The sequence below is a fragment of the Rhipicephalus sanguineus genome, chromosome 2 (genome assembly GCF_013339695.2).
Source record: "Rhipicephalus sanguineus isolate Rsan-2018 chromosome 2, BIME_Rsan_1.4, whole genome shotgun sequence".
In the NCBI taxonomy this organism is placed as follows: domain Eukaryota; kingdom Metazoa; phylum Arthropoda; class Arachnida; order Ixodida; family Ixodidae; genus Rhipicephalus; species Rhipicephalus sanguineus.
The window spans coordinates 99,156,680-99,171,281 of record NC_051177.1 but is presented as its reverse complement, the minus strand read 5'-3'; the positions used below and the strand labels follow the sequence as shown (position 1 = coordinate 99,171,281).

At 44.5% G+C, this 14,602-nt stretch overlaps 1 protein-coding gene across 1 annotated transcript; it reads right to left on the bottom strand.

Moving 5' to 3' along the window:
• Nucleotides 1-3,854: 3,854 nt before the first annotated feature.
• LOC119381233 (uncharacterized) lies at nt 3,855-14,275 on the bottom strand (the record flags this gene model as incomplete). The annotated part of the gene is given in 4 exon segments (XM_037649173.1): nt 3,855-4,477; nt 5,356-5,539; nt 6,905-6,971; nt 13,935-14,275. Coding segments are annotated over 4 exon segments (672 nt in total). The 3' UTR covers nt 3,855-4,347.
• Nucleotides 14,276-14,602: the final 327 nt, after the last annotated feature.

Here is a 14,602-nt window from a genome sequence, read left to right as displayed (position 1 = left end):
CACTGAGTGCGACTTTCGAGGGGGCTGTGTATTGGTGTCGTACCCTTCGTTCGCCAGAATAATTTCAGTGTTGGTGCCGCTTTCTGGTTCAAGCACATCGTAAAGTGCGCTTGGCATAGTCCCAAACATGAGGAGCATTAAATTGTGTGTGAATGCAGCGCTTTAGCGACTCCATGGTAAACAAAAACGAGGCTCATGCACTTTCGCGTTGTTGTTAGGTGTATAATTGCGGCACTGTAGTTCATGATGAGCTTTAGTTGCGCTTGAGATGTCCTTTTATTTTACGGTCGTGTCCTGCTACGGCGAAATATTGCTATCGAGTGAAGTCTGAGACTTCGGTACTCAAACTGTCCCTAAAAAAAGACAATGGATTGACACGGCAGTGATAAAACGGTGTTGCCGCGCGCAATTTGAACTTGGGGCGAAATTTATGCAGAGCCACCCGTGTGCTTAGCCCGACGGCGTGCCTTACATTTATGTCGTATAAATTCACGCAAAACCTCATCCTTTTTTCACATTATCTTGAGCGTTTGTGCGGAGTTATATATTGATGCAAGGCAGCGGAGATTATTATTTTGAAAAAAAAAAGACACTTATTCCAGAAAATAACCGGACCTTTGTTGCATCACTGTCGCGCACGTAATCAATCGATGAAAGCTCTGTGCTAAACTCTTCCCTGCGTATGGGTATTCGCGTGAACAGTGCTATTGAACTCATTGCACAGGAATATGGGCTGGTATACATTTGAACAAAAAAGTAAACACTTGAGTAATTTAGTCGTGCTACAGCAGTGTGTAGTACAGAGAAAACAACAATATATATATAGTGCGTAAGCGCCGACTGTCATCCAGGGCGAGCATCCCTTTTATCTGCAGATTGCGCTTCTCTCACTAGTAATAGGAACGTTGGATGATCTTCTGCCAGAGCTGCGCATGACACAGCATCTGAGGAAATTGAAATTCCTTTTTCAAGAAAAGACGCAGCGATTCTGGTGTCTGCGTTCGCGCGTAATCTGCAGAGAACAATATCGAGCGATGCGAACAACCAGTATGGACCGCTGCACAGAATAGACCCGACGTGTAGCTTTCATGTGCCGCAGGGATTAACCAGACAAGATGAAACTTGCATTCACCGGCTGAGACTCAAGCACAAGATCAGGCAGTCGGACTCACCCACGTGCACCACATGTAACACTCGGGAAGACCTAAAGCACGTACTCTGCGATTGTTCCCATTACGACACAGAACGACAGATTCTGAAGGAGGCACTTCATTTGCAACGCGGCACGAGCTTGGAGCTGCGGCACCTTCTCGGCCCGTGGCAAGACAACAGTTGTGCGATGCGCAGCACAAAAGCGCTGTTGGCGTTTTTGAGGAACACTCAGCTTAACCAAAGCCTGTGAAGGACTCTTCTTATGTATATATGTGTGTTTGTGACTGTATGTACTATTTGTGTGTATATGGTGTATATGTGATCATTGTATATACCATAATCACCCGACACCTGGAGTAGCAAGCCAGGCGACAAACCAGGCTAACCTCTCCGGGCATTTCATTAAAGAATCTTATCTCTCTCTCTTCGTGCATCAATTCAACAATGAGGAGTGTATATATTACCAGTAAGCAGCAATCAACGCATTTTATTCGCCGAAAATAGGCTCAAACTGCTCACAACGAAGCGCCGCTGTGTGCATTTGTATACGCGCCTCCGACCGCCTCTCCACACTAACGCGGCGACGCTGCTGCCGCCTATAGGTCGATCTCACGGCGAATAAAGCCTGCCTGGCTTTCCTAGCGCGAAAGGTCAACCCTCAACCGATATGGCCACAGTCATACTCATATGTACCTACTGGCCATACTTCCTTTTTACGGTTTTAATACGAGGCTGCATGTGTTTCTGGAAGCTTAGCAATGCTTTGTTTGTTTTTTGTTTTGTTTTACTCGAGAAAAATCACTTACGTGCAAACGAATACGGATTGAAAATTTTAATTAAATCAAATTAGTCAGATTTTACGGGCCTAAACAACAATATCAGGATGAGGCACGCCGTTTTTATTCAGTTTGACCAGCCAAGTTCTTTAGTATGCGCCTAAATACGTACATGGGCGTATTCGCATTTCACCAGCATCTAACCGGGGCCGCCATAGCTGGGAATCGAGCCAGAGACCTCGTGCTTAGCAGCGCAGTGCCGTACGCGCTGAGCTACTGCGATGAGTGTCACGACGACATTCATTAGGATGCTCCTTCCCCAGAATGCAATAAATCAGTTGGTAATAGGACACACTAAGGTTTCAGACGCAATAACTGCGATCTCATTGCGAGGCACGTCGTCATGTGATCGTCCCTGTCGTCATCGCCTTGCTTCTTTTGAGAATATGTTTGTTCGCACATGTGGTCGAAGGACACGTTTAATGTTTCTGGATATGTGTATAAGCATGGGCTAGCGCTCTTGCTACGTAAATATTTTGATCCATATGGTAATCGTTTGCAAAGCTCTTCCGAGCCAGTACACGCGAAATACTGAACTAAGATTTATTACCACAGCTATTTTAATGTCTGCAGTTTTCTCTTTCGTATACTATAGTAGGATTTGCGTAACTCTGTTGAGCTGTACAAGGCCGTGTAGCGTGAATGCGGTTTTACACATTCTACCTAAATATACTGAAGCACAGATCATCTGGACAAAAGACTAGAAAATGGTATTTCAACGTGATTTATTTCTGTCAACATTGAATGAAAAATATGTCTTCTCTGGGGATTTTATATAAAACAGAACATATGACTTCTCATTCTAACGTTGATATAACATCGATCTCATATATACAGGCTAGTACAATATAAAACAGAAACCTGCTTTATTTGTTTTTCTAAAGGCTCACTTACGACGTTCTTAATCTTACGTCTAGTACGCATTCATTTACATTAACGAAGCCGTTAGAAAATCAGACACATACAAAGCATCGTGTAGCGTACAATGTTATATACAGTAAATTGCGCTAATCAGAACTCAACACATACACATATCACGAAGCCAGTGTTTGTTCATTTCTTTCTTTGAATGATTACGAAGAGTACAATAGCTCTTGGGCAGTCAATATATATTCACAATAATGCGAACGCTGGCACACGTACAGCATGTCAAACAAGTGCTCTTAAGAAATTACTGTTGTGGCTCTTCGCTTCTGAAAACGTGTGATTATGCTAAAAGTGGGACTTCCTATTGTAGTAGAAACACTGGAAGTTCAGGCGAAACAGTGGTAACATAAGAAAGTTTTCAAATGCTGCTGGTTACCTTCATTTCTTACGGCAGCATACCGATAGTGAAACACTATTCGTCAGACAGCAGCGTGTGGCATGTAATGTGTGTACGTTATAGATACAGTACATGTGTATTTATGAATCAATAATTATTATGCCTAAGGGCAGACTTCCGAAAATAAAAAAAAATCCTTGAAGCGAGATTTTGATGCCTCGGATGTTGTGAAAAGTGGTTGCTGGTTACGTGTAGTATACGAGTGACCGGTGTTAAGACAATCATTTTAATTATTGCCAAATGAAATAGCTATATCACATGAAAATGTCACACAAGGAAGTTTCCTTCACATCTGTAGCCCATTTCTATATGCGCTCGCAAAAGGAGGTTTGCCCCTATCACGTACAAAGAAAACCGTTCAATAGCGCGCACTTAGCTATGAAAAATAAATAATGTGACGAATGAGAACAACAAAGGAAAAATAGACAACCACCCGTTTGTAGCACGAAGCCACAAGGAAATCCATACGGATTCCTTGTGGCTTCGTGCTACAAACGGGTGGTTGTCTACTTTCCCTTTCTTAACCGTTCCGCCACCTTGCGGGATTCCGCAGAACTGATTTGCAATGAGAACAACGTAATGTAATTCGTATTACGGAAGATAACTTTTCACAAGATAATTGCAATTCATAGCACTTGAACTTCAGGAGCCCATTCGCGTTGATTTACAGACGACCAGAAAGTGCTCCTTCTCCGAGACCATGTGGTGAATTTTCTATATCGAAAAACGGGTGAACATGGCAAAACACAAACTTTACGCGACGTTCTTTTTATTTCATTTTTTATGTCACCAGTCTGGCACATTAGTCGATCATTCTCGATTACCTATATAGAGTCACTCTTAACATCCCACCGTAGAAGCATGATGAGCTGCATACGCTGGTCACTGTCCACTGACATACTTGGCAACATGTTCACCAGGAAAATGAGTCACACTTCATGGCGCACGTGATCACGTTCGTTTTCGAGCAGCGCTCAACGAGGCACAAGTAAATGACATCCACACTATAGATGCGCTTGTGGATTGCGTTCCTTCCTATCTCTGCATGGCGAAGCGTCTTGTGGGCATGTCACACTCGGCCTCGGACAGTTCGTAAGCCTCGACACCGGTCTCCAAGACGCTGTCTTTTGCGCTCATTTGCGCCTGTTTCAGCTCCTCGGCGTACCTGCGAAGCGTTATATGCATGCAATAGCGATTGAAAGAACAATTTTTGAACACGATACGGACGGCTGTTTCTCTTAGTCTAAAGAAATATGTGAACAAATCATACTGATGCTCTTTGTTGTTCGGGTGCACTAGGACGCGCAACAATATGAAATAAGGAAAAGCTGGAAATGCATTCTTTCTACTCACGTTTTTTTTCTTCTTATATGCGCCATACACTTGCCCATAAAGCATAATATTTTGTGGCTATATGTCTATTAGACGTGCACCGTTAGGCCGGTGTTGTGCATGGAATGAAGCAGTGTCTTGTGGAATCTGTTGTCATGTGTCCAGTGGTCATAGCTGGTCGTGTTACTGTACATCAAGCTATTTCGCGTAGTTCCACATTAAACTTTAAGTTAACTAACCTATGAAGAGTTGCTAAACCTATGGACACATTTACTGTATCGTGTGTGCAGTATTTTTTTAATGCCAATCTATAAGACCACATGGAAAATCCGCCCACCAGTCTTAACAAAGATACAGAACACTTGTCCAGAAATTTAAATAGGGTGTCAGTATGCGGATTCCCGCTGCCATCGCGCTTCTATTTCGTATCTGAAGGAACCCTGGCCCCCTCCACATCCAAGCTTTCAAAATCTAGCATGAAGCTTTAAGGCCACACTTTAGCGGTAAGTAGACCGTTGTGGTGGGGATAATGTCGGGTACGTAAAAAATAACTGCTCACACTATTGCCAATACATTCTACTCAGGAATATAGCCGTACATATTGCATCATACACGTTCAAATAGTGCTAAAACTATTTATTCTCGCACTGGACTACATTTAGAATATTTCACTGTTTAAATACAACTGCTGCTCATTTCGCCAAAACTAACCTCGACAGCTTGCGCAGTTTGTGGTCAGCGTAGAGCAGTTCTTCATCGTGATTTCTCCAGTGCTTCTTCTTGGGTCTCGAGTAGACATAAGAGACGTTTCCGTTGGGATAGCTTTCGATGATGTTCCCAGCTTGAAGGGACTTTCGGAGGCTGTTGCACTTTTCTGGCGACATGTACACTATGGCTGCGTAACAAGGAAAAAGAATGATGCAGAGTTCGTCAAATAACTCGAAGGAGTATTTTTAGGTGGAGTGAACTGGGGAAAGGGCCACAGACTTGTGTATACACAAATTTTGTAATTCGTTTATTGCCTACATAAAACCCTTTCTGACTCTGACTGGCTCGGCCTATAAGACATATGAGGAAAGGCGTATAAAGATTGAGCATACAGAGCTTTTGCCAGGTCACTACACATATACATGTACGAAGAGGCGTAAGCACGGGTCATCTTACGCATTCAAGAATAACGCATTTCTGGGCTAGTTGGTGTCGATGCTTTCTCAACATGTCGTTCCTGGCGCAAGCTTTCAAGGTTTGCGCCATGTTTAGCATCTTACGTATTTTTCCGAAGTAATTGCTAAAGCTAGAGAAAAAAAGAAAAATCGAGCAAGAAAATGTCAAAACCATTACTACTCTTACGTGTATAATCGTGTGGCGATAGGCTAAGTTGTGTTGTTTACTTTTTCATAAACGGTGCTCTGCTCCGATGAACTTACACAGAACTTTGGTGTTAGGAACGGCCAGTGGTTCAGCCAAATTAACATAGTAGGCCTACCTGCTATTACGGAATGTTGTCATCACATGCATGACAGAGAAAATGCCCACGCCCAAATTTCGTATTATATAGGGGTGATTCTTTTAAAATTGACCTATTTCATTGGGCTGTAGTTTTGTTACAAACTATCTGGTTTTAATGTGGTTTGTGGTATACGTTTAGGAAGGATGAAAATTGAATGGCCTGTCCCGTGTTTTGATCTGCAATTCCGAAGAGAGATAACAAATAATAAATAACAAAAACCGCGACGTTCCGCGAAATCCACACAGAAGGGACGCCGGGCGCGCGCAAATGCGCATGCATCAAGCTGACGCGGCTCCGCGCGCGCGTGGAAGTATAGAGTGCTCGCTTTTCGTGTCAACTTAGCAAGATGAACCTGGCGTTGCCAACTTCCGCAGCCGCTGGCTGACGCGAATGCTGCGCCAGACTACCTGTTCCTCCTTGTATAGCATTCCGCAGTTTTCATTATTTCTTATTTATTCTTCTTTTCTTTTGTGCCGCACATCAAAGAACGGGAGGGACCATTAAAGTTTCGTCCTTCCCGAATGCTTCTGCCGCAAACCGCATTAAAATTAGATAAATTGTAAGAAAACTACACCCCAACGAAATAAGTCAGTTCTACAAGAATCACCATGTATTACATGCACATGACAATTAAGAAATAAATGTACATGGCAATTAGAAAAACGGTATTTATTTATTAGCAATGGACAGAAATTGAATACCGAGAACTGCTCGAATCAACCCAAGTTATCTGTAAGGCAGGTTTCTTACCAGGTTTGGAATAGATGTGTTTCTCAATACGTTCTGTTGAAGACATCAACTCATCTTCTGTGTTTATCTGTAAAAATAAAACGAAATAAACATGACATGTCATAGTGTAACCTTTATGTTTAAACATTTCTTAAAGCTACAGGACAGTCTTATTTAAACAGAAATCGTAAAAAATAACAGCTATGTCATTGTTAATCTGCCAAAATATGATTAATATAAAATGTGTGGCGCTACTTTTCTTACTAGTGATTAAGCCTTCATTAAACTTCCAAGTCTTACTCTTCTTGTAAGCCGAATTTCGGACTGGTAGAAGCTCTTAGAGGAATCGGCGTAATTTTTTTTTTGAAAAACTTGCAGGACGCTTGAGCTTCGCCTTCGAGAGTAGAACGCGATAGCGTAGTTTGGCCGAGTTCGCATCCCCTTATCAATTGCTTGGCTAGCTTCGCTATCGTATCCTGGAATGCCTACTGCAAGTACAGATGCGAAAGCCCATTCGCATCTATACTTGCATAATTCAAAATAAATGAAGTACCCACTACACGTCCGTAAGGCAACACGTGCAATTGCACAGCTGCAGAAGGATTGAAAGCTGAGCTAGTTGGTGACAGTACTTGAACATTTTTGAAACAGCGCAACGACGACGCGGACGAAGAGAATAGAATCACAGCTGCGCTCCTCGTTGATGCTGTTGTTGATAATGATAATGATTGACTATGCCTGTGCGCTTTGTAACTGGAGGGCATTTAAACCAACCTCTCGTTGCGCTATTCACACGTTTTGAAGCTTGGTGCGATCGTACGCTTCTGCCACACAATATTACATGCACTCCTGGCACTCCTGGCACTGCATGACATTCTTATAGGGTTTTTCCCGAAACAGTTTGGACCACCGGCATGGTTCTGAGGCAGGACACGAGCTTGCCACGCAGAAGTCCAGGGTGCGATTCGCACTCAAACCGAAGTTTGTTAATATTTATGTACTTGAATCTATCTCAAATTTTCGCTCACGGAGAACGCTGATTTTTTGCTCAAGATGAACGACGCCGACGCCGACACCAGAATTTCTGCGAAACGAGCTCTTTAACGCTATCGCGTTAAAAATAAAACGGTGCCCTTATGAAACATTCTTGAGAGACACAAGCGACATTGATCTTCTAAATGTACGTTAGTTGTATATCATACCACACTAATGGCTGGGTCAACCGGATAACTGGGGACCAGCGTTTATCCTGTCAGCCTTAAAGCATGTCCTAATAAATTACTGAGCAAAATCAGTGCCAGGAGCCACGACAGTTTGCTTAATATGCACTGATGGGCTATTTGGTGAGCCATTATACTCGATGAAGCAGCGCAGAAAAGGACAAATTCACGCACACATAAAGAGACACAAACACAAGCGCTGTGTTTGTGTCCCCTTATGTGTGCGTGAATTTGTCCTTTTCTGCGCGGCTTCATCAAGTATCACGACAGTTTGATTTGCTTGCGGCAACTACTGGCGCACGAAACGTTTCCCGTAATGGACGAGTGATTTCGTGAATTCGCATACTGTTAAACTTGTCTCTCAGAGTCGTCGACTTCCTGTTTTCTCGCTTTTTGTGTGTGTGTGTGACAAATAATCAGCACTTCAAATATAAAAGAGTTCTTTTGACTGCGTTCTGTTGTCTTGCACACTCTACGAAACTCTCAAATACACAAGCTCTCGCATAAGTAATGCGTTAAACGTCGCCTGCACATGCGACACAGGTGTTCCTGTCATGCTGTCATGGCGTAATGAAGCGCAACCAAGCGCCAAGCTAATAAAAAAATGGAGACACTGCAGCCTTTCCTCTAATCTGGTACTTGAAGCCTTCGCAAGGAATGCTCCCGCTAAGTTTAGACCTATGACGTTGTAATATTGCAGGCGCTGCATTTACCAACGATGCAGCAGCCCTGGAGTGCTTGCAGAGCCCGTATGCAGCGTGAGATAAAAAAAAAAGATATGTCCCGGAAATAAATAAGTTTAAGCAAGAAGGCGAAAGACCAGGCACTTGATACAAAGTACATTAGCGGTTGTTATTTCGGAGCTCCATGTATCGGGATGGTGTCCTCATAACGCAGCTGAAGACGATGTGTTGAGTAACATGGAGACAGCAGTGCAGATTAGTCAGTAACGAAACACCTTGCGATAACTATCTACAGGGGCTATCACGCAACGTCTGACTAATTAAGCATCGCACGCCAGCGTTCCTAAGGGTGGTTTCGATCGTCGAGGTCCCCTTAGTTAGAGCGAGGAAAATATGTTGTGCGGGTTGTTCGCTCTTTTGTTTCTCATTAGGCGAGCCTTGCAATTAAGTAGTTTTTCCATGTTGCTAACTTTTCTTTGGAAAAAACGCTGAAAAGTATTGTTAGCTTTCTTTTGCTGCGGTCCTCGGGATAATACTTGTCTTCGTTAGTGAACACAACAAAGTTAAGTATATTGCATATTCGTCCTCAGGCGCACAGAATACGACAACACGCGACATGATGGCTAGTGAGTCGAACTTATGCAAGACATTTGGTTCTGCTCTTATCAACATGTTTTATTAAAGTTCACTTCACATTTTTTTTGTAGAAAGACAGCAACAAACGTAAACTCTTGCTGTTATCGCATGATTACTTTGATAAAAGCGTTCGTTTGTGAATACATCTGAATAAACAGGTTGCCTTTTTAGTGGGACAGTCAGGACGATATGAACTTTCGAAGGTATTGCATCCCATTTACAGCGCATTTACCGCTAAACAATTACCGCACTTTCGGGGGGGGGGGATTTCCATGAGAAAAAGCTAGGCTCAAAAAAAAAAACGCCAGGCCTTAACGAGGACATAGCCCATTAAAAGTTGGCGCCCAATTTTAGTGAAGTTGCACATACTAAGCCATTATTTTCATCGTAGAAGCGAGGCACCAGCTGCACGTCTTACATTATGTGATTTGACGAGACACTGATGACGATGAAGAATTATGGCTTGCCCTTTTATGGGTTGAATCTTTAAACCGCCCACTTATAGATTGTGTGACGCCCGGTTATTTCCCTCTCTCGTCTTGTATAACATGCGTTGCGTAGGAAAGAGACGGGGGGGGGGCAGCTTTACGCGAAAATGCGCTTATGGGCTTCCTGGCAACCAATAGTGCACTTGCGAAACCACGCTATAAATCGTAATTTCACAGACGAGGAAGTGGACATGCGCTTATGGGCTTCCTTGCAACCAATACAAGTACCAGAACCCACTACGCTATAATCACTTATTAGATTATCTTGAGCACAGCCGCGAAAAACTTAAGAAACCACGGACAGACAAACAATGGTACCAGGCCCGTAGCCAGGAATTTTTTTCGGGGGGGGGGGGGGGGATACTTGCTGAAAGCCTTGACTACTTGAGAAAAACGCCTATATCATTATTTATCTTCGGTAAAACACCATGTATCACAAAAATTGCGGGGGGGAGGGGAAGCTGCACTTGGCTACGGGCCTGAATGGTACATACACAGGCACTGAACTTCAATTGAGTCGTTTATTGACGCGCAAGTCACATTTACCTGTTGCCATATTAAATGCCACCCACACACCAATAAACGACTCAGTTGAATTTCATTGCCTGTGGTAGGTGTGCCAACTAGCTCGACAGTACCAAATATACAGAAGTGGATTCCTTTAAACAAGTAAGACGCTTAAAGGACCATGACACGGCCACCAAAAAATTGGTATTCAGTGAAAAATAGAAGGAGAAGGTATATTGTGCCTATAAATACGTGAAAAATGAACTGTACGAAATATTTTCGAGAACCGCCGTTTAGCCATGACGTGTGTGATGCCATGTGCTGCATGGAGCGGATCGAGCCGTTGTCTTCTACCAAAGTTTCAGCCGCTGCTAGTCGTTCAATTTCAATTTCAAGCTGAAAAAAGCCTAAAATGCTCGAGTGACCGCGCAGCTGACCACGGAACGAAATCGTTCGCCGGAAGGCAGACGCTCGCACAGCCAGCAGCTTGTTACGGTAGTTACGGCATGGCTCGTGAGTGTGCCAGTGTTGCCAGACGTTGCCGCTCTCGTGTTCACAATATTTATTTACAAATTTAGTGCTTGACGAAATACACTAAAATTCGCCAGCTTGTTTGTGAGCGCACAAGGATTAACCAACATAACACAGATTGTGATAAAAAGATGGTTGATCCCTCCGTCATAGGAACCGGAATAATGCCAAAGTAAAGCGTGCCCTTACAGAAGTAACTGAATGTTTACTGTACATTGATATAAGAGAGTTTGCACAATGTATATCGATGTTTGGCAGCTACAGCACCGTTTAGATGTGGATGCACCTACTTTGATGATTGGTGGTATATCTCCATCCCGACGTGTAATGTCCATGTTAAATGATTAAACAAACCCCTGTAGTAGCTGCAGTAGTTAACTGTGAAAGCGTAATGAGAGAACGAGGTGTGATAGCCAGAAGAGCGTCCATCCCGTGGCATGTTAAAATGTGATTGAATACCGCGGCCGGACTAGAGGGAAACGCAAAGCGCGTCGTGCCGCCCCGCGGTAGCCCGGACGCGAGTTTTCTCGGGGCGAGCGCGTGAGCGGGGAACGCGGTGTTACAGCAAGGTGGGACAGGCGCGCGTCGCAGAGCTATTTTTGCTTTGAATTGGCGTGATGCTATGAGCGAAGCCGACGCTTTTGCGGCGCTTGGGCTAAGATCGCCACCTCGCAGTGTGTTAAGGCATTCACAAAATTGAACTTCTATTGAAAACGCGCCGAATGGGACGGACGTGTAACGCGTTGCAGGTGCTAATCGAGGAGGCCACAGTAATGACGAATTACTTTGCTTTACCACTCCCAGAAGGCAACACCACCCCGCCGACCGGGAGAGTGGTAGATATAAAAGGCGTGTTTGTAAAGCCTCTAGAGTCTGACCGTGGCGCAGTGGATAGCGTGCCCGGCATCTGTTGTTGCGGACCGAGTGGTCGTGGGTTCGATGCCCGTTGACGGAACTTTTTTTCTTTATCATCTGATCGTGTAAATTTTTCGACGTCATTTCCGTGACGGAAATACGTCACACTGAAGTCTTGGCGGACCTCGGCATAAAACACTTTCGTGTTAAAAATTGGGTGTCATAGGCCCTTTAACACTTGTGAAACTCGCGAGAGCTACCGCTGAAACTGAGAGGCTGAAGGCTGCGTAGGTATACTCTGTAGCATTTATGTCGTCCTTTTTTTGGTACACTGCAACGTGGCAAAACGTATAGCTTGCTCTTTTTTAGAACTCTGAGAAATACGTGATCAGCATACACTTTGCGTATGCTCATTGTGTTAAGTAAGGGTGAGTACAACTGAATATTAAGGTCCGTATTCAAGAACAGAACTTAAGTATCGCGAAAAGTAGACTTATGAAAGTACAAGAAAAGTGTAAGTTTGAGTTAAGTTTGGGGAAAGTTTCAAAAACGGCACATAAGCCTCACTAATGATAGTACCACTTTCCGGGTAAGTAAGGCTCCTGCGAACGAGGCTATAGAAGTTTTCATACTGTACTTTACTATCCGGTAGTTAAGTGCCGATTTAAGTTTACCTTAAGTACAAGATTGGTCTGTGAAACGCGTTAAGCGCCGATTGGTTACTTAATTGATAAGTTAAAGATAAGTTTTAATAGTGAATACGGGCCAAACACTGCTGTGCGATAGAACTGGTACATAGACACTAGTGTTTTGTTGCGAAAGAACAAGGGGGAATGATATTAAAATTACACCATCTCCCGCTAAAGGGGACCATGAGGCGATGCGAAGCCGGAGCACTTGCACGATCGCGTTCCGTTGGCATTCGTTGGGCATGTTACCGACCTCGCGTCGTGGAACGCGAAGAGGGACGCTACGCGCGTCGTATCTTCCATCTAGCCCGGCCGTTAATTCTCACAGGGCGAGCGGGGAACGCGGTCGACAGGCGGGCGAGAGGGGGGCAGCCTGGGAGAGGAGAGAGAAGCGGAGGGGACGCGCATGCGCTCGAGCTCATCGCGGCGTTGCGCAGGAGAGAACTTCGGCATGTCTAGCCCGTGTTTCAGAGGAAGAGTAGAAAGGGGGAGGGGAGAGGGGGAGGGGAGAGGGAAAGTGGAAAGGGGAAGAGGAGAGGGAATGTGGAGAGGGGAAGGGGGGAGGGTGAGTGGAGAGGAGGTGTGTGGAGAGGGTATGCGCATGCGCAGTAAGGGTGGTCACGCCGCACACCACCACCACCACCACCACCGGATTGAGCTCCGCCTTAAGATACTTCGCATCTAAAATGGCCGAAAGCAATTGATGTGGCTTGTCCTGTCTATTCTCAGTTTTGCATGTATGTCTAAACCTTATATAGTGTTTCACTCTATATTAAGCATTCAGGCCAGACATATCTCTAGCATGCGGTGGGCTTTATGATGTGAAGCGCCGCTCATAAGCGGCTATCAGAGCTCATAAACACCGGGCGACCTCCGAAAGTGGACGGCATGAATGTGCCCTTAGAGACTAACCACTGGCTGTATAGGTGCGAATTGTGGCCTCCAGGCAGCATAGCGGTTTGAGCAGATTATCACGTTTACGGGCTTTTTTTATTTATATGATTTGAGGAGATGTTGGCGCAAAACTAACTAACTAACTAACTAACTAACTAACTAACTAACTAACTAACTAACTAACTAACTAACTAACTGACTAACAGATAAATACAATGAAATCAATTTCTGTGAAAACGAGTAGTGGAGTTATCCTATCTACTGCTGGTTAAAGAAGGCAATGTTGTAGCACTCATAGGGGAAACCATAATTTCCTTGTAGCAAAACTTAATATTCTTTCGTGGCGTCAACAGTAGGTGACGAACAACACCCGCAACTGTTGCTTGAAATTGTTGTATTGAACTGATACCCATTGGAAAATGACAGAAGTTGAGAGTAACTATCCAGCGGCTTATATCTAAAACATCCGGAGCTCCTTTTTATGAAAGACTCAGTACACGGGTCCATTTCTCCACGATACCTACTGTGTAACTCTTATCTCGACGTACCTGCAAATGCTGTTCCAGCTCCTGCTGACAGTTCGGCAGACTGCGCAAGAAAGGGACGTCGTACGTGTGATGCGGCCCTATCCTTTCGTCCTCTGGCTCATCCGCTGCACCATTCAGGCTTCGTGCCGAGGCCCAGCCAGAGTGCAATCCTTCAGGCGCGTACAGAGACGCCAAGCGACGGCCTCCGGCGTCATACGGAGAAGGGTAGTACAGCTGTTCCCTGTCCATGGCTCCCTGTTGCTGGGGGTCCTTATAGTTTGACTGTTGCTTGGGTTTCTCCCATACACTCATTGGCACTGTGTCGATGGACTTTGTCACCTCCTGTGCCTCGTCCAACTCTTCTGCGTTAAAAGAAACCACACGAAAAAAAAAATCGGCGACTTAGGTTATTCCACCATTATAATTCAGTATGACTCAGGGACAGCAACTACTGCACTGCATATCGTGCGTACTTGAATCGACAAAATGCACGCCTCCTCATGCGTCCCCCAAGCCCACTTAACAACTTTACAGCGAGACCTAGATGATCACTCTTACCACTAGGGGGAAAATGACGCTAGGTTAAGGGGTTGCATGGAAAGGCGGTGTATTGCGTGAGCGGCACGCTTCTTGTTCTTGTTCTAGACCACCATTAAAACTCGGACAGCGAACACGCGCGCACACACACA